The 24,158-nt window shown below is 39.4% G+C and overlaps 1 protein-coding gene across 2 annotated transcripts in view; it reads right to left on the reverse strand.

Annotated features, from left to right (window-relative positions):
• USP24 (ubiquitin specific peptidase 24) overlaps positions 1–24,158 on the reverse strand; it is a 60,470-nt gene that overhangs the window by 10,969 nt on the left and 25,343 nt on the right. The window contains exons 16-53 of one of the 2 annotated variants that reach the window (XM_066192875.1): positions 23,382–23,426; positions 22,711–22,818; positions 21,970–22,119; positions 21,183–21,314; positions 20,565–20,676; positions 20,239–20,315; positions 19,210–19,350; positions 18,996–19,049; positions 18,702–18,817; positions 17,930–17,996; positions 17,660–17,770; positions 17,181–17,279; positions 16,931–17,101; positions 16,249–16,334; positions 16,012–16,105; positions 15,594–15,749; positions 13,195–13,292; positions 12,358–12,453; positions 11,976–12,204; positions 10,956–11,115; positions 10,505–10,660; positions 9,887–9,957; positions 8,987–9,147; positions 8,509–8,570; positions 7,940–8,131; positions 7,574–7,691; positions 6,545–6,689; positions 5,715–5,834; positions 5,367–5,492; positions 5,057–5,155; positions 4,762–4,844; positions 4,410–4,551; positions 3,976–4,095; positions 3,359–3,579; positions 2,821–2,945; positions 2,100–2,241; positions 1,654–1,804; positions 544–639 (exon numbers count right to left, since the gene is read on the reverse strand). In XM_066192875.1, the coding sequence (XP_066048972.1) occupies positions 544–639; positions 1,654–1,804; positions 2,100–2,241; positions 2,821–2,945; positions 3,359–3,579; positions 3,976–4,095; positions 4,410–4,551; positions 4,762–4,844; positions 5,057–5,155; positions 5,367–5,492; positions 5,715–5,834; positions 6,545–6,689; positions 7,574–7,691; positions 7,940–8,131; positions 8,509–8,570; positions 8,987–9,147; positions 9,887–9,957; positions 10,505–10,660; positions 10,956–11,115; positions 11,976–12,204; positions 12,358–12,453; positions 13,195–13,292; positions 15,594–15,749; positions 16,012–16,105; positions 16,249–16,334; positions 16,931–17,101; positions 17,181–17,279; positions 17,660–17,770; positions 17,930–17,996; positions 18,702–18,817; positions 18,996–19,049; positions 19,210–19,350; positions 20,239–20,315; positions 20,565–20,676; positions 21,183–21,314; positions 21,970–22,119; positions 22,711–22,818; positions 23,382–23,426 (4,632 nt within the window). The remainder of the gene's footprint in view (positions 1–543; positions 640–1,653; positions 1,805–2,099; positions 2,242–2,820; positions 2,946–3,358; positions 3,580–3,975; positions 4,096–4,409; positions 4,552–4,761; positions 4,845–5,056; positions 5,156–5,366; positions 5,493–5,714; positions 5,835–6,544; positions 6,690–7,573; positions 7,692–7,939; positions 8,132–8,508; positions 8,571–8,986; positions 9,148–9,886; positions 9,958–10,504; positions 10,661–10,955; positions 11,116–11,975; positions 12,205–12,357; positions 12,454–13,194; positions 13,293–15,593; positions 15,750–16,011; positions 16,106–16,248; positions 16,335–16,930; positions 17,102–17,180; positions 17,280–17,659; positions 17,771–17,929; positions 17,997–18,701; positions 18,818–18,995; positions 19,050–19,209; positions 19,351–20,238; positions 20,316–20,564; positions 20,677–21,182; positions 21,315–21,969; positions 22,120–22,710; positions 22,819–23,381; positions 23,427–24,158) is intronic. The other variant, XM_066192876.1, reaches the window with a different exon arrangement.

A 24,158-nucleotide genomic window follows, 5' to 3' on the forward strand; every position in this document is an offset into this window, starting at 1 on the left:
AAAAAACAAACCACAGCATTTTTCCTGTGCTAAGTCCGTCTCCAATGCTGACTGTGCTACGTAATAAATATGCTAAAACAGGAGTAAACTTGCTGTAAGGCCAACTAGATCAGTGCATTTCGAAAATTTAATAAATGCTGTTTGTCTATGATTCAGTTTAGAAAAACTTAATTAAGAAACTATTGCCAATTAAACTCGACCAACTTTGAGGTAATTAACACCAACTTTTGAACTTTCCATATGGGGAGGGATTTCTGTCCCTGTAGAGCTCAGTTTGCATCTTTATAATAGGTGTGGTTTATTAAATAAATTTTACAGGGGCTAAATGTTTCTCCCAGTACTAGAAAAGGAGGCTGGAGTTTGCTTTGAGATAGATATCATCATCAGCATCAAAAATTACTGCAGACAAGGAATAGCTTGTCTGGAAAAGCAAAATTATGTCAACTCTTCTCTTCCAGTTTTCCTGGTTTGACCCAAATAGCTTTTGTGGCCATTTTACCCAACATACTTTGAACACTCTAAGATTAAAATCCCGGTACTTACAGCATTCAGGGAAGCTAATGACAGAACAAAACTGAAGTAGTCACTACTGTATACATCTCTGTTCTTCATAAATTTCAAGTTTTCATCTCTCACCATCTACGAAAGTAAGAGAAGGCAAAAAAAATGTTGTCAAAATACACTTCTCTAACTAAAACTTCATCTTGTATGTAAATGTGTGGTGTTTAAAAATCAGTGTCAAATTTAATCTGTTTCCTTCTGAATCACTACTTCAGCAGAGGGAAAAATACATACAGGAGACTTAGAAGATCTGGTATAAAGCCAGTGATTCAAAGATATTACAAAACAACAGATGAGGGACTTCATCATTTGGCCATTAAGGGAGAAAAGGAAGAAATTGCAGATAAGTATCTTTTGCTTGTTTTTTACAAACAAGCCAAGAGAACATTCCTCTAAACCAGAAAGGCTTGCCTAACAAATTGAGATGCACAGAGCAAGGAGTCCTGGTGTAATTACAAGCTGCAGCCACAATGAGGTATTTAAATGCCAAGCCCTTCTTTTTTTCAAATGAGATTTTGCTGAAAGACACTCAATAAATTTGAGCCAAGCTCTGTTCATTGTAATAATACAATCCCAGAAACAAGAATGCCCAAATTGACTGTTAATGCCCGAAACAGCCCATGTGGGGGGCCAGACACAGCCTGCAGAGTTTATTCTCCCTGTGTGTGTGATGCAGGCTCTCTTCACTGCTCTTCCTCTTTCTACATTCTGGTGAACTCAAGAACTTGAGGATCACTGTAATTTGCCATCATCTCCATTACTCCTCAAGTGTACTCCAAATGAAGCACCTTCTCTGCTGTTGTCTCTCCCTGCCTGCATGCTAACTGCTGCCAGATCTCATGTTTGATTCATCTGCCTGCAGTTTCTTCAAAGCAAAGAATTGATGGGCCAATTTTGCGAGAAGGTACAGCGAAACTTACAATGAGGTATCACTAAATAGCTTGTTAGTAACTTTATGTCAGAATCCAGAATTGCTTTCTAGTTTTGCTACAAGGGAATTACTTCAATTCCCTTTAGAAGTTACTGTGTTTCTCTCAGTGTGCTCAAATTTTACATGAGCAGAATTTAGTTGCCACTTTCAGGGTGCTCTACCTGATATATCCTCACGGGCATTTTCTCTACAAAGAGTCCCTTTTTCTCTCCTTTTCGAACCAGCTTAGTCAAGATGGACAGACGGTCACTGTTGGGCCTGTGGGGTCGAGGTGATGACTGGGGTGAAATTTCTGGTGAAGAGGGAGCAGATCTGAAATAAAAACAAGCTGAAGGTGAATCAAGAAATCATACCACAAATCTATAGTTCGGGTATAAAGTACCAGTGCAGCCAGAGTGACCTTGAGGCAATTTTGATGACAGCCTGAATATTTCTCGAGGCAGTCAGTCAGCTTGAACTTGCTGCAATAGCAGTAGTAAACCAACAGCTTGAAAACCAAACCAAAACAACAGAAGGGTGGGTGAATCCATTGCTTTGCTGGACAGGAATGACTCAATTCTTAGATATCAGTATGAGAGAAACCTCCATGGAGGCAAGAGGAACTTACAAGGAGAGGTCCTCAGCCTCCTGGCGCACGACACTGACTCGGCTTTTCTTTGGCAGGACAGGAGAGTTCTGGTCAGACACTCTCTGGTAGAACAGCATGTAGGCGTTCCAGTAGCGCCGGCGCACGTCGGGGTAGGGATTTGCTGTGGGGGAACAAAAGGCAGCCCATGAAGGCCCTTGAAGGTTTTCTACCTTTCCCATTCCTATGTGGAAGCCAAACTGGGGGTATGAGTAATGTGAACTGGCAGCAGCGTAAATTTGTCAGGTCAAAACAACAGCCTGTGTCAGTGATTGAAACTGTCCGAATTATGAAACAGGTGAATATTGGAAATGTACTTGGAATAAATTCCTTAAAGCATTGAAAAGTTCAACAATATGATGCCACACGGTGTTTGATGAAGTCATTCTCACTAGCCTAAAATAAGGGCTGTTTTATGTTTGGTTGGGGTTTTTTTTTAAACAGTGTTTACAAGGTGCCATTTTGCTTTTCAATCTCTGCTACTAATTCTACAAAGTGCTAAATAACAGTGAATACGGCTCAATTCATATTAAGCTATGCACAAGCTGTTTTGTCCTTCAGTAAAGGGAAGGCTTTAGAGAAAAAATGGTTCAGGATTATTAGTTCAAGTAACTCAAAGTACCTATAATGGACTAAGCTCTACTGCTACTGAAATCAGTATGAAATATGAAGCTACTATAAATCAGTCTGTACTTCTGCTTACATTGATCGTAGACTTTAGGTCTATACTCTCCACCAAAACATTCATATTCCAGGGTTTCATCAGTCAAATCAAATTCTTCAACAACCGTGTCATTAAATTTATACCACTTTCCTTTTCCACATCCTCTGTGATCAAAACAGAACAGAAACACAACAGAAACAAAGTCAGTTGATCGTCTCAGTAAAAAAAAACCAAACCACCCTGAATGGCCTAGAAGTGACAAGCCTGAACTCGCATTTGTTTTGACAGTGAGAAGAAAACTTAGCTCAATTGATGCCAAAGTTGCATTTTAAAAAATAACCTTGATTAAAACTATGAGAAGCTCAGTGTCACAGGAAGCCCTCAAACTGCAATACGTAAGAATTAATGAGAATTTTATTCTATGATGCCCCAGATCACTGTGTCTTTGTCTCATGACGGCCGTTGAGAAAGGGAAGAGTGGTTCCAGTAGAGCTCTGGATGGCTCCATGGATCTTCCCAGAACAAGAAGCCTTTAGAGAGCTCTCAAACATCCCCCAGGAACCTTCTTGCCTGTTACCTCCTGTCCTTGATGAAGGAGTAGTAGTGCCCTGCATGAGCCTGGCCACTGTGGACAATCACACCGACCAGCTCATAGTTTTCTGTAGGGGCAACTTTCTTCCTTGGGGAGCCTCCTCCTCCCTGGTCTGTGTTCCTGCCATTTTCCCCCACTTCTGAGGATGAGTCCTGACGAGCCATCCCTGACACAGTGTAAGGTTCCATGTTCAGCATCCAGGGAAACTGTTTGAAGAGATATTTTGGGTGAATCAAGACATTGCAGTGCGTACACACTTCGTGTAAATTTATGAGAATTTTATCAATACTTCCCCTCGTTGGGAACACCAAAGGAAAATATGAACTTCAACCTCTTATGCTTATTACACAGATGTTAAATAATAAACTCTCTTTAAGGAGCTTTTTCGCCTTACTTTCTGAAAGGATCCTGAGAATGCTGCAAACAAGGAAGGCTCTAAGAAAAAACATTTATTTTCCCTAGCACTACCATGTTGTAAGTATACAACATACTCAAAATCCCTGCATCAAAATGTGGGGGAAAAAAGGAAAAATGAATAGGAATAATGGGAGTCCACTACACAAAGTAGCTGGGGGAGGCACCATGAAGAAAGGTTTTCTTACCCTTATTTGTTCATCGTATTTAATAGACCGGCCGCTCTCCCAGTCAAAGCCAAATCTCATCAGGTGAATCACCAGCAGGCTTGGCAGGACTTTAATGCAGGTACGCTTCACTGTAGTTCTCTTGAAAAGAAACAAGAATATCACCTCCATCTGACACCCCAGGCAATCTGCAGCACCCTTCTAGACATCCACAGTGAATATCCAGCCACGGGAAGCAGGCTGTCCATGGGATGACTGGGATACATCTCAACACGTTACACAAAACTTTACCAACCCTCTAAATTTTTAGTTTACGTGAGTTACAGGCATTGAATCTTTTGTCTTCAATGCAACAAGAGTGAGCACCAGCTAAGCATGGTTTCCATGACCATGCAATGCTTTGAAAACATCAAACTTCACATGAATCCTCTTTCACAAAAATTAAGAATCAATACCTTCTCCTCGCACTTTTCACAGTAGTATGCATTGCTTCCTTCCAGAACCTCTCCTCTCACAAACTGATCCAGTGATATTTCCAGGCTTTGGCACGAAGTCACACCAAGGTTGAGAGCCATGAAGGCTTCCTCACGCTCATACCTCAATTCAAGAAGAAAAACAGATTAGGACTTACCCAACTGTCAGGAAAAAGACATATATTTAGGAAAGAATATTGCATTTGCCCCACAGCTACCAAAGCTGTGATGCTCACAGGGGCGTTTTCTACTTTCCAGTGCTACCTTGACCTGCACATTTTAATAGTTCTGGGAGGACATATCTTGGTACATGATGCACTAAATGTGACGTTACCTGTGAGGACAGTCCTTGCAGATCTTCTGATCAGAGAAGATTCCTTGAAAAGTATTCTTAAATATTTGGTCTCTTCCTATTTTCTGTTGGAGATGTAAAGTTAGACATCAGTTGGATATATTGCAGGGTGAAAGACCAAGAAATCAGTAGGAATTTTAAACTCCTGAATATTGTGCAGATTATTAAATAAGCCACATGGTTCTCTACCTTCTTTTCTAAAGATCAAAGCAAAAAGAGAAAAAAAGGTACCAAGGATATGCATATGAACCAAAAAAGAAATTGCTGAGGTTTTTACCTTGAGGTACTCATCCATTTGATCTATAAGACTGGTGAAGAACTCATAAGCATCCTGTTGCTCTCTAACATAAAGTTCCTTATTCCACATCTTGAAAATCTATATAGAATACAAACATATGTCAAAAGGTGGTTGCTTCATACATATATCACTAAGAAAAGCATTTTAATATAAATTTGTTATTTTAACATGTTTTGATTTTTTGAATTAGAACTTACTTTATCAATTCTGCAGTGAGAAAAGGATGAATAAAGGATTACTTTTTAAGTAGAAAAGCTACAGATTTAAAAAAAAAAAAAAGATGCAATACCTTCCAAAAGTTTTCAGGTACATAATACTGTAACTTGCTTTCCATCAAATGACCAAAAAGAGATTGAACTTGATAGAACACATTGTCATCAGGATTGTCTGTATCATCATCAATGGAAAGCAAGGCCTGGAAGGAAACAAATAACCTTATTAAACTGGTTTTTGGAAAAATCATTACTGTAAGCTGTCATGGCACACAGCACTACAACTTAAAATTTATGTAGTTATTGTGCATATTTATACATACACAGTTGACTTTTTATTTTACAATTCATTCACAAATGGTAATTGGTGGTTCAAGTTCAAGTAATTCCAAAAAGAGGACTTTATTGGATGCTGAACTAATTACCTCAGGGAGACCAGGCTGCATATACAGCTGCTGGAAAACAGCGTTCATGTAACAAGTAGCACCACCATTCTTCAGTCCCACAAATCCAGAAATGGAGCGACTGTCCACTGGCGGAAGGTACTAGAATGACAAATACGTTTTTTGTCTCAATAACTTATAAAAAAACATGAGACTCCAACAACATTCTATAGCTTTTATAACCACCTTTATATTGTAGAATCAGAGAATGGTTTGAGTTGGAAGGGACCTTAATGCAGCTCCACCCTCTGCCATGGGCAGGGATACCTTCCACTACCCCAGGTCGCTCCAAACCCAATCCAACCTGGCCTTGGACACTTCCAAGGATGGGGCAGCCACAGCTTCTCAGGGCAACCTGTGCCAGGGCCTCCCCACCCTCACAGGGAAGAGTCTCTTCCTAATAAGTAGCCCAAGACTACTCCCTTTTAGTGTAAAACCACACCCCCTTGTATATGAGCTGTTAAGAACAATTTAACGGAGAACCAGGAATATAAATTCTGAAAGACTGCAAGACCATTGTATGGGGTCATTTAAATATTTAACACATTGAATAACACTCTTGAAAATGGCCTAAAATGTAATAATAGAGAAAATTTGTGATATTTAGGAAATGCTTCTTCCTTACTCAGATAATAACAGACAAAGACACACTGGAGTATCTGCTTCTGAGGAAGACCAAACGTATCTGCATTTACCCTTAGCTGCATTGTGTCATTTTAAATTGAAGACCGTGGAAATCTCATGAATGAAGCAACAAAGTAAACAGCACTCCAAACCACGCTAACACAAATAAAAAAAGGCTTCTTGCTTACATCAAACTCCTTGGTGAGTGCAGGGTCACACTGGTGGTGCATAGAAAGCAGCTCCTTTGTAATAAGCTGGAGATTGGAGGGTGAGCTATCAGCCAGCATTACCAGCACTTCATAAGCAGCTAATCTGCTGTCTGCTGTACTGCACCTGGAAAGAAAACCACATCTGAGATCCACTGGCTAGATGACTCAATTATTTCTAATTCCAGAAAGCTGTATTACTCAGAACGAGCAACAATTAATGTTCTAAAGAACACTTTGAGTGATTAAACACTCCTGAGGGACTGCAGAGTGCTATTTTTTTTTTCTTTCTTGGGGTAGGAGAATGGGGAAGAATCCAATGAGAAGAGTGGCAAGACTGCTTTACATAAGCCTCCTTTACTGACATGGATACACTTGCTAATATTCAATAGCAAAGAAAAGGTGGTGGTCTAAAGGACACAGAATTGGTTCCATGCCTGAGGACAAACAGACACTGATACTCTCCATCATGTAACACTGATGGAGAAAAATGACTTTTTGTTACAGGGAGGGAAACTTGGGAAGTGCTAGACCAGACAAAATCCTTGCTACAAGAGATGAGCTTAGATTTTTACAAAATAGATAGGGAGATGGGATAAAGAAAGTAGTGGAACTTTGGAGATTCTCTTTTACAAGGAGCTTGGGCAGTTAATTTCCTGCTCATGCTTCAATTTAGCCAACTTCCCAAGCAGCAACGAGCCAAAGGAATATTCTTTGGACTTATGAAATCAGCACTTTGTTGTGCCTGAAGTTCATCATTGATCTAACAAAGCACAGACTTTGAAGTACAGAAATGCAAGAAATGCAAGGATATTGGATCACACAAAAATGTATAAAATGCTCTTTGGGCATTTATGTATGAAGTGTAGAAAACTGGAGAAATGCTCCACCACTGGTATTAAATCTTACTGTCTGTAGGATTTAATACTGACATTTGCATTCATGACATTCAAGACAAAACTCAACACCAAAAAAAAAAAAAAAAGAAAAAGAAAAAGAAAGGATTTTTACTTTGGATGGAAATCTTGCTGACTGATTGCAGCACTGCCTGCTGGAGAATGGCTGTTCAGAATAATCCGGGATGCTCGGAACAGGAAATCATCCAACAATGGCTTAATCAAAGATGAACCTGAAACACAGCAATCCACACCTACTGTTAAATACTTACATGATCACTGCAAATGCCAAAAAGGTGTTTCATGACAACAAAAATCACTTAGCAGCACATCAACAAATGTTTTATCAAATATTAAAGGTACTGCCAAAATTGGTCCTTATAGCTCTGTATCACTTTTACTGATGTTTTCACATGACTGTCTAGTCATGTGTTAATGCAGAATCCACACCAGTCTAGTCAATTTAAAGAGGAATACTCACCAACCATTTCCTTCTCTGCCCCACAGAGTGACAGGAGAGTCTTGATGAGCCTCAAGTGTCCTGCTAACAGGATATTGTCAGCCTCACTCGTCTCGCACTCAGCCGTGCGGTTGGGCTCGAAATTGTCCAGCCAAGTGATCTCATCTTCCAACATGGCAGCTGGGCTTATCTTCAGCTGCTCCATTTCTGATGCTGCAAGGAAAAAAAAAAAAGGAACACAGTAAAAATTAGCAGCTTTGGAAATGCAGAATATAAATATAAAGAATTTCAAAGAAATTCAAAGAACAGTTTGGTAACAGTCTAGTTTTGCCCCCATGTGTATCAAGCAAACCTTCCACCAAGGAACTCAGTTCACTTTCCAGAAGAAATGAGCTGCCCTGCAGCAGCCCAATGCCAAGAACAGAGCATGCCAGCCACTAGCACAGGACAGTCAGCACACTGGCAGGTCACTCTGAGTTCAAGGTGTAGTAATCCCTTTCTGCAGACAATTCTACATCTTTTCTACAGAAAGAAGATAAGCTTGGAAGCTGCCATCAGAATGACTGAATCAGGTGTCTGCACATACTTACATGTCAGGTCATCCAGTAATTGACATCTCAGGTCAAAATATTCTGTACACTGGGACAAAAGTCTGAAACAGATATAAATAGAAGAAAGGTATATTTAAAGTCATAAACTTTTCTCTAAGTAGTTGTCTTTAAAGTCTGTGTGCTCTGTCCATCTAGCCCAAAAAGCTGCACAACCATCTAGGTGTGCTTCTGCATGCTGCAACTTTAGAAAAACATTCCTTCCCAACAGCTACTTCTGAAAGTTAGGAATCATATTTAATCCTCATTTTTTCCCTCACCTCATAGCAATTCTAGTTAATTATCAGTTGACAATAAAGCAACAAAATGCTTTAACTTCTCAGTTACTCCTCCAGAAACTGCAGGATGTCTACTTCCAAAACTTGCCAAGTGCTCATCTCTTTTTCCTCAGAGCTTCCACAGTGCTGCTCATTCCGAAACGTGTAGATTTGCTTCCTCAGTGAACACACATGTGACTTACCTCTGATTGATTCCTCTCATGATGCTGGTTGGTGACCAAAGAGGCAGCTGGGCCCCAAGAACAACGCTCAGGAGGAACTGGTTTGGCTTTTGTACATCTGGGTGAGCTGATGTGTCTGTCTGGCTAAGGGTGTACAACTGGTCACAGGCAACGCGACGAATCTGCAACGGTGGCATTGTCAAACACCAGCAGTTACTCAAAGGTTGCAAAAAAATCCCCACACTCCTGTAATGTTAGAAATCTAACAGAAAAAAAATGGACATTGCAATGGTGCAAACCAGGTTATGAGCTCTGCACCCACCAGCCAGAAATGAAATCCAGAAATTTAACAAACCCTGTCCATCCCTGAGTGAAAACCTCTGATAAACACTAATTATAAATACAGATAAAGGGGAAAGATGCAAATGACTTCATGCAAAATAGATGACACATGATGAAATGAAGTAAGCAGAAAAGTCAATAGATTTTAGAATATCCAACATAATCTTAAATCAAAAATACTGAATTTTAGGAGGGTTCTGACACTTGGAATAAATTTTCAAAAGTTCAGAAGAATACATTAAATTTTATCCAAATCAAAGTTACTTGAAACTTTCCCTAAAGTCCTAGTTTTACAGAATTTGTGTCGCCAACATGAGACTATTTTCTTCAGACTAATCACAGCACAGTCCTGTGCATCTCACGGATGAAACAAGAGTAGAAAATGTAATACTACAGCAATTTCTACTAACCCATCACCAGATACTGGAATTACTAACAATTACACAAAGGTTATTTATTTAAATACTAATCTGTGGGAATACTTGCAATGAACATTTTTATGTTCAGACCATATGAAATTATCAGAACATACACATTTCAGAAGGAGCATTTAGAAAGTTTTTGGAGGAAGACCCTCACCTCAGCACTTGGTGATCCAAGCAGAATATCAATGATGAAATCAGCAACACAAGGCAAATTGTAAAAAGATCCTGGAACAGAAAAGTACCAGCCTACCTTACTAAAAATAATATTTTAAAATAAGTCAGTTACAGTCTTGCATTAAAATACCACAGGACCTAGAGGACATCAATACAGAAAAGCAGTAAAGGCCATTTCCTGATCTCTTTCCCTCACCAGAGGCTGACACCATGATCTAACAGCATTTTCCTTGCCTTCCTGCACCACCAGTGTTTACACTTCTTGTACGCAAAGACTCAAATACTAAACGGGAGCTATGCAAACAGCAGCACTTACAGAATTACAGACTTCAAAGGCAGTGCAAATATTTATATTCTGGCAGTAAATCACCTGTCCCAAAACATTTCACCAAGGCATAGCACTACATGCCTTATTTCAGTCCTGGAAATAAAAAAATCCCTGTAATTTTTAATAAAAAGTTGTGTTTTTAGCTTGAGTTGCCTCAGCTAACAAGGCTACAAGTTTCTCATTATTCTTTTTTTACTTGACTGTATCCAAAAGCCTCCTCCCACCTGGCTTATACCCCAAATAGTGAATAATCCATTGTTTTTTCCATACCTAGCTGCTGACTACGTAGCTGAAGGCAGGTTACTAAGAGAGACAAGGCTTCCCCAGCAATGAGAGCATCTTTGGTGGACACAGACTGCTGCCTCACACAGATCCCAGCGTGCAGTGCCGTGGGCTCCCCTTCACTTCCTGAACTGCAGTTACTCCCTGGATTAAAAAACAAAAACAAAAAAAAGGAACAAGTGCTGTAATTCACTAAGTTTTACTCAGATGTTTTCAGCTTTTGGTCAGTTCTCTGCAATTTAGAAACTTCTCTGAATGCCTGATGAATGTAATGTACATAAATTTGCTGAGATTTTTTGTAATTTAAGTGTATAACGTCCCAAGCTGGAGGAGACCCGAGAGGATGAACATCCAATGAATTCAGCTTCAAGCTCCTGAAGTGTTCAATTAAGATTAAACTAAACACTTTTAGATTGGTTTAGGGACACAGTTAACCCACCTGAGCTGCTAAGTCTGTTTCTAATCCCAGCAGGAAAGAGAGTGTTGCTCTCTTTGATGGGCTGACTACTTCCCACGAGGTCCAGGCGTCCTGCAGCAGCAGCCCAGGAGAGGCGCATGAAACAAGCCACTGTGGAGGTGAAATCATTCACCTCCATGGTCTGGAGGAACAAGAAACACCAGTTACTGCTGTGATATTCAACAACCTTTGTTAATCACAGGGATAAGAGGAATGTATCTCCCGGATTGTGTCAAACTGACATTTACATTTGTTTTCCTCTCTCTTCTCTATACAAGGATCCAAGAGTCTTTGTTCCCAATGAGAGATTAGTATTGCTGTCTTAGGAGAAGTAATTAACTTTTTAATTGCCCACGAGGATAGATACCCTTACCACCTATTTGGAGGCAGGCATGCTGTTTTCAATTGTTCAGTCCATTTGGGAAGCACTGCCCAACAACCTAACACAGCATGCTTATCTCATTAACTATGAAGTTTCTTTCAACTGGACTCAATGGGCTTTCAAATAACATTTTTTTAAGGTACTGAAAATAAAAAAATCCTTTTTCTCCACAGTACCATCAAGCAAACCTAATTTTTAATGAGCTATTTGAAAAAAAACCCCAACTTGTCCAATTCTTTCTAATTCAAAGTATCATGGATTATAAAGCCACAAGTTCAAGGAGGAACCTTCTCCTTTCAATTCACAGAAAATTAATAGGAATAAGATCTCAAGAGTTAAGCCTGACTGAAGACAAACCACAAGTAAGATTTCTGTGTACATCTATTTCTTGTAAGCACTTTTTGGGGTACTGGTTCCCTTTGTAGTGCCAAAATAATCTATGAGAATACATTAAAATTCAGATCAAGACTGGCAGAGAGACTGATGGGCAAGATTTGCAGCGGCTTTTAAATGCAGCCAGGGCAAAAAACTCATATAAAAGACTGATTAAAAATCTCAGCGTTACACAGCTGTCATGGGAGATGACACCGCTACATCAAAGCCATCAAACACTTCCTCACTTGTATGGCAACTCTTGCAGCTGGGATGATTTCTTCTACCCTGATGGAGGATCTGTCAGACACAGAGAGCTGGCGGTAGGAGGACTTCTCAGGGGTTCCACAGATGGACATCTGCCTGCTGGCCTGCCGGCTCACGTTGCGGAAGGGCCGCGAGGACAGAGCTTCCACCCCATCCTTAATGAAATCCTCATCCAGCAGCGTGGGCATGGTCTGGCCAACCAGCAAGAACCTGCAGTCACAGAGGGAAAACATCAGGCTTGGATTTGAACGCTGGCAGAGTGAATGAAACAGAACTCGAACTACCAATTAATCTTAAATATTAAAAGCTGCGTGCTAAAAGCCAAGAAAGCAGCACTTTGTCTAATGAGAAGCAATTACATACCTTGCAAGCTGCAGGCAGATGGAACAGACTCCTTGTCTTGTTTCATAGTCCACCTCTGATGGGATGGAATCTCTCTGCATCACATTCACCACCAAACTTAAAAACAGATCGATAAGACAGACTCCATTTGGCAATGTTTCACATTAGGAAAGCTGCAATTAATTTGTCTCTATCTTTCCTTCCTCCAATTCACTCAGCTGAGTCCCAGTTCAAACTGACTTCTTTGGAGGCCAACATCCTCATTTTCCCCTTTTATATCTACAGATGGAAGCTTTCTGCTCCTGCTGGAAAATGTTTCAGGATCTCTTGGACAGAGGAGTGTCAAGGATAGAATTACTAAGAGCAAAGTATACTTGATAAATCTCACACAATCAGTATTGTCAGGTCTTCCAAACCACTCACACTGTGCCTCAACTCTTACCTGAAGAGTCTGAATTTTCAAGACTAATTACAAATTTAATTTGGTTCCCACTGCATGACCTATGCTTTGACTGCTTAAAATGCCCACTGGAGTCTACATGGAAGAGTGCAATGTACACACTTGCAAATTTGAATTGAAATACTTAAATGTCATGAAACTCTCCAAATATCAACTACTTTACTACAGTTCCATTTCACAAGCTTATTTGTGCCAAACTTGATTTTGAGGTTTAACAACATGTACTCTGGTAAATATGACAACTACTGGACAGTGGTAAAACAGCCTTGGGTGGATTTTTTTCCCTGAAAAAGAAGCTGACAGGTGTATTAGCGTGCTACAGTGTGGAAAAAGGAAACTACACACAACTGCTGACTAAATGAAACGCTACAAATTGAGTCAAGGTTTTGAAATCTAACCTCAAACCTCCTGCTCTGAGGAAGTTTTCACAGAAAGACTTGGCACAGTTTCTTGCCATTTCATCATCTGCAGTTGGCATCAGCTTGGAGCTCAGCACCTACAATAAATAAATAAGCAGATGTAAACCTCTTGGTGTTCTTTACCTGTTGAAGTTTGAAAGTGCAACAGAAAAAATATCCACTACAAATGAAGCAATTAATAATACACTTACACAAAACTGTAGTCAGTAAGAGAAAGCTCATACATGCAATAAATCTTAAATATTTAGGACAACTATGGCAACTACAGATGTTTATTATGAACCAAAGGGCATTTTGTTCTCACTGCAGTTTACATGTTAAGGGAACAGATGGAGTATATGGAACGTCATCTTCTGGTTCACTTGGTGCTTCTTAGGGGCCCAAATTCTTCTTGGTTCTGGATTTTCAATTCACAGTATCCCATAAAACACCCTACAGATGGCTTACTTATTGATTCACACCTTCTGAAATATAATTGTACTACTATTATTCTGGTGTTTCTTCATTAAAGATGGCTCAGGTAATTCTAGAGGCATTATGAACATCACCACTCTATCAACTCTCCTGTTTTAAATCAGCACTAAACTTCTGAGTGGAAATACACTCAGAAACATGGCCAGAAGGAAGTCTGTGGTCTCTGTGAGTCAGTTCTCATTTACGTTTCACTTCACAAAAAAAAACCCCAACACCCAAACAAACCCACCAAAAAACCCCCCACAAAAACCCCAAAACCATCAACCAAACAAACTCCAGCCCTTCCCAAAAACCCAGAAAACCCCACAGATACTATTTACTTCCTTGAAAAGTCTTCTTGGCATGTACAGCCAACAACGCTGCAAACAAAATACATCTCTTCCAGGTTCACAGATAAGAAGAATGTTTTAGAGTCCCAGGCATGAAATCTTATCACCCCCTGGACATCTGCAACATTCAATTTTCATCTCTTACATATGTTCTGCAAATTTCCTGTGCACTTTTTTTTCAGAAAGCAGTTCTGGCTGGTTCCCATCTTTTCACCAGATCACCAGCTGAGGGGATAAAAAAGCTGTTTTCCTTTACATACTCCTTTTCCTGAGAGAAACCATCTTCCAGTTGGCTTGATTGAAGCGGAGGAACAAGTCCACTCATATAATCTACACATCTAATCCAAATTATTACTTCTCATCCCTTGCCAGAAAAGCAAGCAATTTATTACTTGCTTTTACTATTTTCTCTGGCACAGAAGCAGCAGATTACTGTCCCATCCTACTGCAATATAATCTGTCAGCTCAACAAGACACCCTAAACCATTTGCTTCGAGTTGTGGAACTTGTCAACATATTCTGAAGACATAATCAAGTATCTTTCACTCCAGCTGTACAGAAAAGGGGGAATCCTAAGGCAGGAGTGTGATGACAGTGTAGGAAGATGAAGAGCTAACATTAGACTGTGGAAACCTAAAGGGAAGCAACCACGAGAAAATTCCCCAAGTAATCTTGGCACACACCATGAAGGAAAGAGAATATTGTCTAATGTTCTGGAAGCAGTTGGCAATTGGTCCTCCAACTTCAAGTTGTTCAAACCACATTTGTCATGGGTCCTTATAAACAGTGGGACCTGCAAGTAGAACTAAACACCGTCCAGCTTTTAGTGTGCAGGTTACTGTGTCCTACCAACAACACCAGCTGAACTCCTGTAATCCTTAAAATCCATTCACTGAACTCCCAGGAAAGAATCTTTACAGGGCTCAATCTAACATTTTGCCTGAAGAATTTAGGAGAATGCACAGGGGTAAAAAAGTTCTATATATTTCACTCTACCTATGCAGCCAAAACAGTCCAGAAGACTCTTGGTAAAAGCCCTGCATGTTTGGATAGTTTGGAAAATTCTTCCCAGCTGAATGCTCTGTGAAAACACTCTTCTTCAGACAGAAAATGGGAGACTTATGCAGCACAGAACTTTCTGACAAATTTAATCAAGCAAAACCAATCCAACTTAAAATAGCTCCCATTATTTTTTAAGTGCCAACTTTTTTTTAATATATATTTTTTATATATATGCACACTAAAAATTGCATATTCTGAGATCTAGAAATTCAAGCAGGAAGGAATTTTATCGAAACAGTAAGAAATTGATGTTTCTTTGCTCCTCTCCACTTACTTGAGAACACTTCTTCCACCTTGCAAATCATACAAAGAGGGGCCTCAGTAAAGTCTCTGAAAGGGAACTTTCTGTCCCTTTCAATCTGTGTAAAATTTACCACAAGCATAAAAATACATTGTCACAATATTTGCATTTTTCATAATGACCTCATCACAGCAGACTCCTGCCCAAAAAACCTAGAAATACTTCACTCTTGCTGCTCAGAAACACAGAAGGAGGCAAATTTATTTTCTTACCTCTAAATTGTAGAGTACTCTGAACGTGGACATGCCTGGAGCAAAAGATCTGAAAAGACTTTCTAGTATTGAACTGGCACTGGGCTGATGTTGGTGTTTTGAAGACAAGGATGGGGATTTTGAGGACTGAGAACTGGATTCTGAAAGCAGTGTTTTCTAGGAGGAAAAAGCCACAGAAGAAATATTTTGAGACTCCTGTGTTTTGCTGTAATTGAGAATACATTTCCTACAGCCCCTGTAATAACCTTCTCACCTCTGGCTGCTTGGAATAAGTCAATAATGAATATTGACTTAACATGAACATTATTTTGCTGTAGTTTCAAACCCAATGCGTATAATAATCTGACAGGGAATTCAAGGAACTTGGTAGTAAAATCCTCTTTGTGTAGCTCACCATGATCAATTATTTAATCCATACCTTCCTTCCTAGGGAATCAAGCTGATCAAGAGCCTCCTGAATAGCTGGGTCAGTGGGAATCAGGAGCAGAAGTTTCCTTACTCGCAGTGTTATCCTGAAAAGAAATCAGAAGTTACATGCACAGAACAAGGGCTCAGCCACACTGGCCTGGTCGATGCCTGCACACAGTGGAATGAGTATTCAAACTGGGCACTGTGAGCAATTCTTTAGTATTTAGTAACCATTTAATCTGCTTACCTTGGCTCTTCCAGGTTGGCAAGCTGGTAAAGCATGTCAAACACATTACACACGAGAGCCATGACAACTCCAGGGAGGGATTTTTCCTGAGAATTAAGCAGAAATACAAAAATCTTTTTCTCCCTTCTCTGTTACACATAAATTTAACAGAGCTCTTCACGGAAGCAAATGGCCCACATGCCAACCTGACCCGCAGAAATCCCAGCTACTTTCTAAGCTGAGACAACATCTAAATTTTTCCATTATTCCATTTCCCTTTTAACAGCCAATTTTTGAAGTCAGCTGTTATGACAAGCAAAATACAAAGCAGACCAGGAGTGATCTGAACATGCCAGTTGATACTTCTTAGTTTACCTTCATACTGCAGCTTTATTAGTAGTGAAAATACGGAAATCCCTACTCTCAACAAATACACAGTCTCAAAATTAAACCATGTGTGTCCTATTTGTTTAAAAGACCCTGTAGAAATGAATAAACACCAAGCAGGCTACCATAAGCGACAGAGTACAGATTATGAAGTCCAACCTGCAGGTTCAAGGCAGCTGTGTATTTAGATGATTTGTTTCAATTGCAGTTTGAAAGCAAAACCAGATTACTGAAGATTGGATGATTTAATTGGAGCCCACCTACCCCTGCTTCAGGAAAAATCTGAGGGAAGGCTTCAGGTCATATTACGCTGTACCTGTTCCATTGCATAGGATGAACTAAATACACTGCTGCTGTTGCTGGAACTGGTTGAGGAATCTGCAGAGCTCCCTGATGGAGTCCCACTTCCTGATGTTTTTACTGTGAGGATTTGTTCATCAGAGAAGCCCAGCTGGTGGAGTAGTTTCTGATCTTTGTTTACTGTTAGCTGCAAGAAAATATTTATTGTTTAGTTCTAGAAAAAACTCGATTTCATAGAGAATGGGGATTCTTTGTAGTTAACATACCAGGCTGTCATTGGCAAATATCTGTATATTTTCCACAGGTGAATTCAACATCTTTGCTATCTTCCACCTCACACTTCCTACAGTTTCATTGCTATGAGCCTGTGAAATTAAACAACACCGGGTCAGTAAGTCTGCTCAAGCAGTAAATGCCAAGAAAAATTAAAATCATCCCAAAGACTCTTCCTGCATAGAGTGGCAAAACTATTGTTCATAAGAGTGACAGGATAGAACAGCACAGAAATGCTCCAACACCCACAGTGAGCAAAAAATTTATTTTTCCCATTCTGGAACTTAATGATCAGAATACATTTGGTCCACAGACATATCCATATACATATTTTGAACATTTTCAAGAAGAGTTTTCAAGTCCACTGGAGTCTTTATAACCACCTTACTCTATTCAGTCCAGGCATAAAACCCACCAAGAGTGGCTACATAACCAAGAGAGTCCATGGCACACACAAGCTGGGCACACCTACCTCTATGGTGAAGGTATCTTTGGTAGACTCATACGTAACATTAAGGGTTAAAAGATGTCCATGGAAAGAGGCACCATGAGGTAGAATAGTTCGGGGAACAGAGTAAAGGTCCTACAAGAAGAGAAGGATGACAGTAAATATCACTCTTGAAAACAAAGACATTTCTGTGATGGTGGGTAACTAGGGTTGCATGTTTAAATAACTTTTACTGTTTTTAATAAAACTGGGAGCTGTGTTCTTAGCCTTGCCTAATAGGAAATGACATCTTACCTCTATTGTTATCACGTAACGCTCTGCCAACAGCAGCAGTCTCTCAATTATTACAAGTTTAGTTGACCTAAAGATAAACACAGAAAACAAGAGTAACTTGTCTCGCAGATTAATTTCCAACGCCCACGGGTAACTACCATGAATTGTCTGGTTTTGAAGGTACCTCCTTAAACTTGGAGTTAATTCAGCAGAAATGAAGTAGGAGAACAGGCCAAGAGGCTTGTGTTGTACTGCTTGAGATGTTGCCAGCTTCAGAGGAAGATTCATGTCTCTAAAGGTCCCACCCTCTACTCCTATATTTAAGTTACACATATTCGGGTATGGCTAAATTAGGTTTGAGGTTAAAAAAACAACCTTTTCTCTCCTAATTTAAGAAGAACCACACCTAAATCCCACTGCCTCAGAAATATTACATGATTAATAGGCTGGTAATAAGCTGTGGAGTTCTCGTTTAAGTTTGGTTGGCTGGTTTTGGTTTCTGGGGGGGCTGGAGGCAGGGTGGTATTTTTGGTTTTGATTTGTTGTTTTGGGGTTTTTTAGTGCCTGTTTGGCTTCGGTTTTCTTTGTTTCCTTGTTGTTTTCTTTTTTTAAACACAGGTTTTTCAAAATCTCTGGAACTCCAATTGCATAGCAATTGGAATATTCAACTGAGGAACCACCAGAATGTACAGCTACCAATTACCAAGAATTTTAATTAGCACTCAAAATCTTGTGGGAAGCATTTGGGAGCAAATGTCTACTGTCATATTTATTCCTTGAGAGGCTGGCCTACCTGTAAGGAGACTGAACTGATGTTGCCACTGTAGGCATGGCAGTTGCTGTGAGCATTTTTGTAGCTCTTGTGACAGCGTGTGTTAACGTTGGACCGCCGAGCGCAGAGCTGGCTGCCTGCAACACAGAGCAGAGCAAAGGACAGTCAGGGCATCCTGGAAAGCTCAGAGGACAAAAAATATTTGTGGAAAGAATTTTTTTTACTTTAAATGGAATTACCATAGACAAGTACTCTTATTGTAAGATACAGAACCAAAAGGATGAGGCACGAGAATAATTAAAATTTATCCTTTACCTCTAATCGCGTGTAGCAATCAGCAATGAATTTCTTGTGCAGTGATACTGAATCCTAAAGATAAAATGCACAAATTAATTAGAACTTACACTAAAATCATGGGAATTACTCATAAACTGACAGAACTCAACAAATCACACAGATGAACATGCAGAGTATCAAGACTTTATGAATAAAGGTGTCAAAGCACATTTATACACAAATATAAGCCTACCTTTTTCAATCTGGGAGTTAGATTAATATAGCTGTAATTAATTATCAGTTGAATAGCTTCATTGGCAATTTCTTCATCTGGTGACTCCATTGCAATCTTCCAGATGAAATCCATTCCTATTAATTCCAGTTTTTCTACGCTCTACACAAGTAAGAACAACAGTAAAACATGACTGGATTTCTTACATAATAGTGAGTTGAACCACGGGGACAAAACTGTTGGAAAAGCACCTTTGGATTAAAACTTCAAAATTTTCTTTTCCAACATGCTCCCAAAACTTTGGCACAGTGCAAAGTTAAACCAACTGCTGTACATTTCTGTGTTTATACAAGAAAAAAAAGTTGTTTACTGGTGGATAAACAAGTTCCAAAGAACAATGTCAGTCAAGCCAACTGAAAAATTAAAAAATTTAAAAGCATAGAGAAATTTAATCTAGAATGGAATTCGTTTCAAAAAAGTCAACATGGTAACTAACCACACAATAAATCATCACAAAACTTGCTAAGATACTTGGCAAAAAAATTCTGCATTTGAAGTACGCTCTCTGTGATAAAGATCTAAAATGCCTATGGAAAACTACTTAACATATAACCATTAATTTAACAAAACCACTGAAGGATCAGAGTTAAAAATTATAATAGGTTAGAATTTAAATATGGTAAGTCAAACTCCCATTCAAAGAAGAAAAATAAAATAAAATAAAAATTTAAGAAGGCTTTCCCTGCTAGGGAGAAGAAAAAATTGCACACTAGAATTCATGATTATTTAAAAAAAATAGTTCAGCCGTTCCTCCTGCAAAGTTTTACAAGCTACAAACCAACTTCCAGCTCTCAATTGCTGAATTTTAACTGCTGAAATTTCAAAGTTTTAGCTTCAGAATTTAAGAACGTTAATGCTGCAAGGACAATCTGCTCATTAACACAAAGATGACCATGTCCAACAGCTGCTACACAATCCTTGTCTCACCTCCTCCTGTCCCTAAAAGGACACAGGTAGGACACAGGAACAAACTTGCCAGAACACACTCACCAGTTGAGTTCCTTGCCTCTTCAATCGATGGTCACACAGGTTCACATTTTCAAAGAATGTCTTAAATAAACTAAAACCTGAAAGTGGAAAAAAAAAAGGTGCAGGTTTTTTATGCTGGTCAGGCTTAGTTTTCTTTGTTTAAAAAGTAAAGTTGTCAAATACAGGAGATGAACTTTTCCCTCTATGACTAATAAAGCTCAAAATGATAGACCCCTTTTTAACATTGATTTATAGAACTGGTTAGATGTTTGATTTGAAGGATTAGGAAGCAAATTTCTGGTTATATATTTCAACCCCAAATCTGTTCACCAAATCCATTTTCTTACCATTCATAGTAATTTCATAAGATTCCAGTTTAAGAATTTTCTCTTTGAAGAGCTGTTGCTGCACATCACTCTCCAGATCATGCTGCCCTTTTGTAAACCACTCAAAGCACATCTGTGAATGAAAAGCAGACATAATTTTTACCCCATTGTCACATCAAATATTTTAGTTTTATACAGCAAACTATATCAGACACCACAGTAACTCATCTTGTAGAAGTTTTATCTACAGCAGGAGGTTCAAAATCTCATCTCCTGGTAACCTCACATGTTATAGAGGCTGCATTGCAGCTTTAGGGTACTTCATGGTCCTCTTTCACCCAAATAATGCTGAATGTCTCTTGTGTCTGCACCAACCTCCATGTACCCTTTACAAACCAGTATCTCCAACTAATCTCCCAGGCAATGTCCCTCTTCCAGTCAAATTTAATGTCCAAAGAGCATCCTGGCCATAAGTGAACTCCTAACAGTGGCTGCTGCAGCCTACACAAAGCATAAAATACATGACTAGTTTGTGTTTGCTACTCACACTCCACATGTCTCAACAAACACACATGCTGCTCATGATCCATTAAAATTCTTCCTGTAACCACAGAAACCAACTCTTCAAGTTTTTCTTACCTCTCGATCCAACTCACAAACATCTTGGCCAGTTACAAGGCATTCCCAGATCTCCCTGGCACGATTCCAGCCCAAATAAAGGGTGGCTTCTTGCAGAAAAAATGCCAAAAATTTTAGATGTGCCTCCAAATACTGAGAAAGAGGAAACAAAAACTCAAGCTTAAGACTTTTCTTTCTGAAACAACAACTCTGAGCATTCTATTTCTTTTTTTTTTCCTTTTTGTAAATTTAGCTGTCAAACAACAGTACACTTTGAAAGCCTAGAAACAGAAACTGTTTGTGAGATTTATTTCTATTTTAAACATACTTCATGGCTACCTTTCTAAAAACAAACACTGAAGTCCCCTTGGATTTACTCTTTGCTGGTGGTGATATTATTTGCCACTATTTGTCAAAACCAGCACGGAAAAAATAATGATCAAAGCATTAGCAACAAAATACTATTTGTGTGTGTGGCTTCTATGTGCTAATTAGCAAATCTGTGACAGGTATTAAGAGCTACACAACACATTCAAGGGTATCACCTCTACCAGAAACTGAAGCTGGTGAAGCAACTGGAAGCTGCACAGGCTTGGCAACAACAAATCCTAGGATGGGGAGATCTACTCTTCACCAGGTAAAGATTTTGCTAAGGAACTTCTGTAATTTTCTGTAATGTTTACACAGCTTTCTTCTATATAATAACAAGGGTACAACAAGGTCAGTAGCAGAACTATAAATAAAAACTACAGTCGTTATTCAGCAGTGAATTTCAAAAATGGAACAACAAGGTAAAGAAATTCGGTACCTCCCGGTAAGTGTATCGGCCATCCACCAGTGTTGCTCCCACCAGCCCTCCTGGGCCTGCCACAGATGCAGCCAAACGGTGACAGGATATCAGGCTTCCTGTCACCAACTTCACTATTTCAAAGTTTTTCTTTAAATCTTGGATAATGCTCTTGGCAATAAAATAAAAGAGAGAAAAGATGTTTTGGAAACAGTAGCAAAACAGGGATGTGTGTACAGCAATTTGCTCTTCTACAGACACACATCTCTTGCCAGAAGGTGTCATGTTCCCTTTCCAAGAACCTAACCCCCCTGATGTTGGTGTTTTCAGCATGTGCTGAAACACAAGTGCTGCAGATTGCAAAGTCCCACACCTCCACACAGCTACTCTACAGCACATACGATTGCTGGTAGTTTAGTTTGTTTTCCAAGGGTCAATGTCAATTCAATTACAAAGCAGTTGGTCTAAACATTAGCCATTGTTCATTCCTTAACACAAACACGCTTGTTAATTATTCTATGAAAAGCTGAGAATAAAATAAATTAGTCCTGACACGGCAAACAGATTTATACATACACACACACACAATCACAAAGGGACAGCACAGCACCTCTACTCCAACAGTTTATGCTACAACACTAAACTACTTTTAAAATTCTTCATTAGCTAATTTAATTTTGTACTAAATTCAAACTTCCATGTTTGGCACAGCTACACAGACACAACAAAAGGTTCAAAACTCTTGTCAGTATATAGCCTTACCTTGTCTTGTTTTTGGTACGTTTGCTTAATAAATGAACGCGTGATTTCGTGGAGCTGACGCAAGGCTGGCACCACCCACACAAACTGAGGATTATTGTGCTGGGATGACTGGTAGCAGGAAAGGTAAAAACAATTACACATGTGGTATGTGCTCAACAACAGCTTAACTTTCCTCTCAGACTCCTGGAAGCCTACTGATATCTGTTTAATGCTGCTGTTTCAAAACAGCAGCTACCACCTCTGCTGGCTTCAGTTACTTGTTCCTCCTTCCTTTTCAAACACACTCCAAGTGCCCTTGTTCACTTTCTACAAGAAGTTCCTTGATACACACATATGCCATTTTGCTATCCCTATTATTAAGCCCAAAGTACCAGCTCCTTGCCAAAGAACATGCAAATTAAGTAGCCAAAAAGAACTCAGTTGCCCCAGGGAGAGATGATAACCACCACCTTCCTCAATTATGGGAGATGAAGCAGGTCTGAAAGGGCATAAAAGGGCAAATCCAGTCAAATGATGTTATTTACTGCTAAAGCAAGAGCAACAGAAGAAAGAATTTTAAATGCTACTGAGGCTTAAGAGACAAGAAATTTCTGATTGGTGCTGCAAGGAGCTCCCTGATAGGAAGCAAAGCTGCATTTTGAAAGAGATCCTACAAAGAATAACCCTCCTACCTCATTTTTAGAACTGCTCATCACTTTTCTGGGAGGCTTCATTTTCTGTAAAGTTTGACCACACAGACCAGTACTGAGGTTGCTTGTTCAGAGAAGTGATGTCTGGTTTAAATACTGACAACACCCAAATACCACCTACAAACTCAGAGAGGTTGAAGGAACCTGCCCATACCAGAGAGCTCTCCATTGAAGACTCCTTCACAAATTTGAGAAAGCTGCCTTAACATTACATTCCCTCCCAGTTTATGTCTTCATTTCCCTAATGAAGGGAAATAAGAACACTGTGTATTTCAGAAGTCTGTTGTATGCTTACCCCAACCCCTTCTAGTTTACAATTACAGCTTTTGTTAGTGTTTCCCACTGCAGCACCTCTGTAAAAGCCCGTGCCAGAATATAATTAAAAGGGATGAGATTAGGAAAGCATAAGAGAAGATCCAAAAGAAAAAAAAAAACCACAAAAAAAAAACCAAAACCAAAACCTACAACTTTCACAGACATTGAGAACCTAAGATTTGAAATTCATATTCGTGAACACACACACAAGAGTGTGATCAATATCAAGAACCAACATACTACACCTCCTAAACATCTAAAATCCTCTACAGATGCTGTAACACAGACAAAACCTAATTTACCATGAAAGAAACAAACAAAAAAGTACAAGCCTTTTTCCTTATTTATGGCATACTTCAGGCTAAAAAAAAAAAAAGAAGACAGGAGCATTCCTGCAGGCCTCAAGAAAAACTGCCTGCTATGTGAACAGTGCAGGAGAGAATA

Source organism: Chamaea fasciata, unplaced genomic scaffold (genome assembly GCF_029207755.1).
Source record: "Chamaea fasciata isolate MVZ Bird 193981 ecotype frontalis unplaced genomic scaffold, bChaFas1.0.hap1 SCAF_10, whole genome shotgun sequence".
NCBI classification, from domain to species: domain Eukaryota; kingdom Metazoa; phylum Chordata; class Aves; order Passeriformes; family Sylviidae; genus Chamaea; species Chamaea fasciata.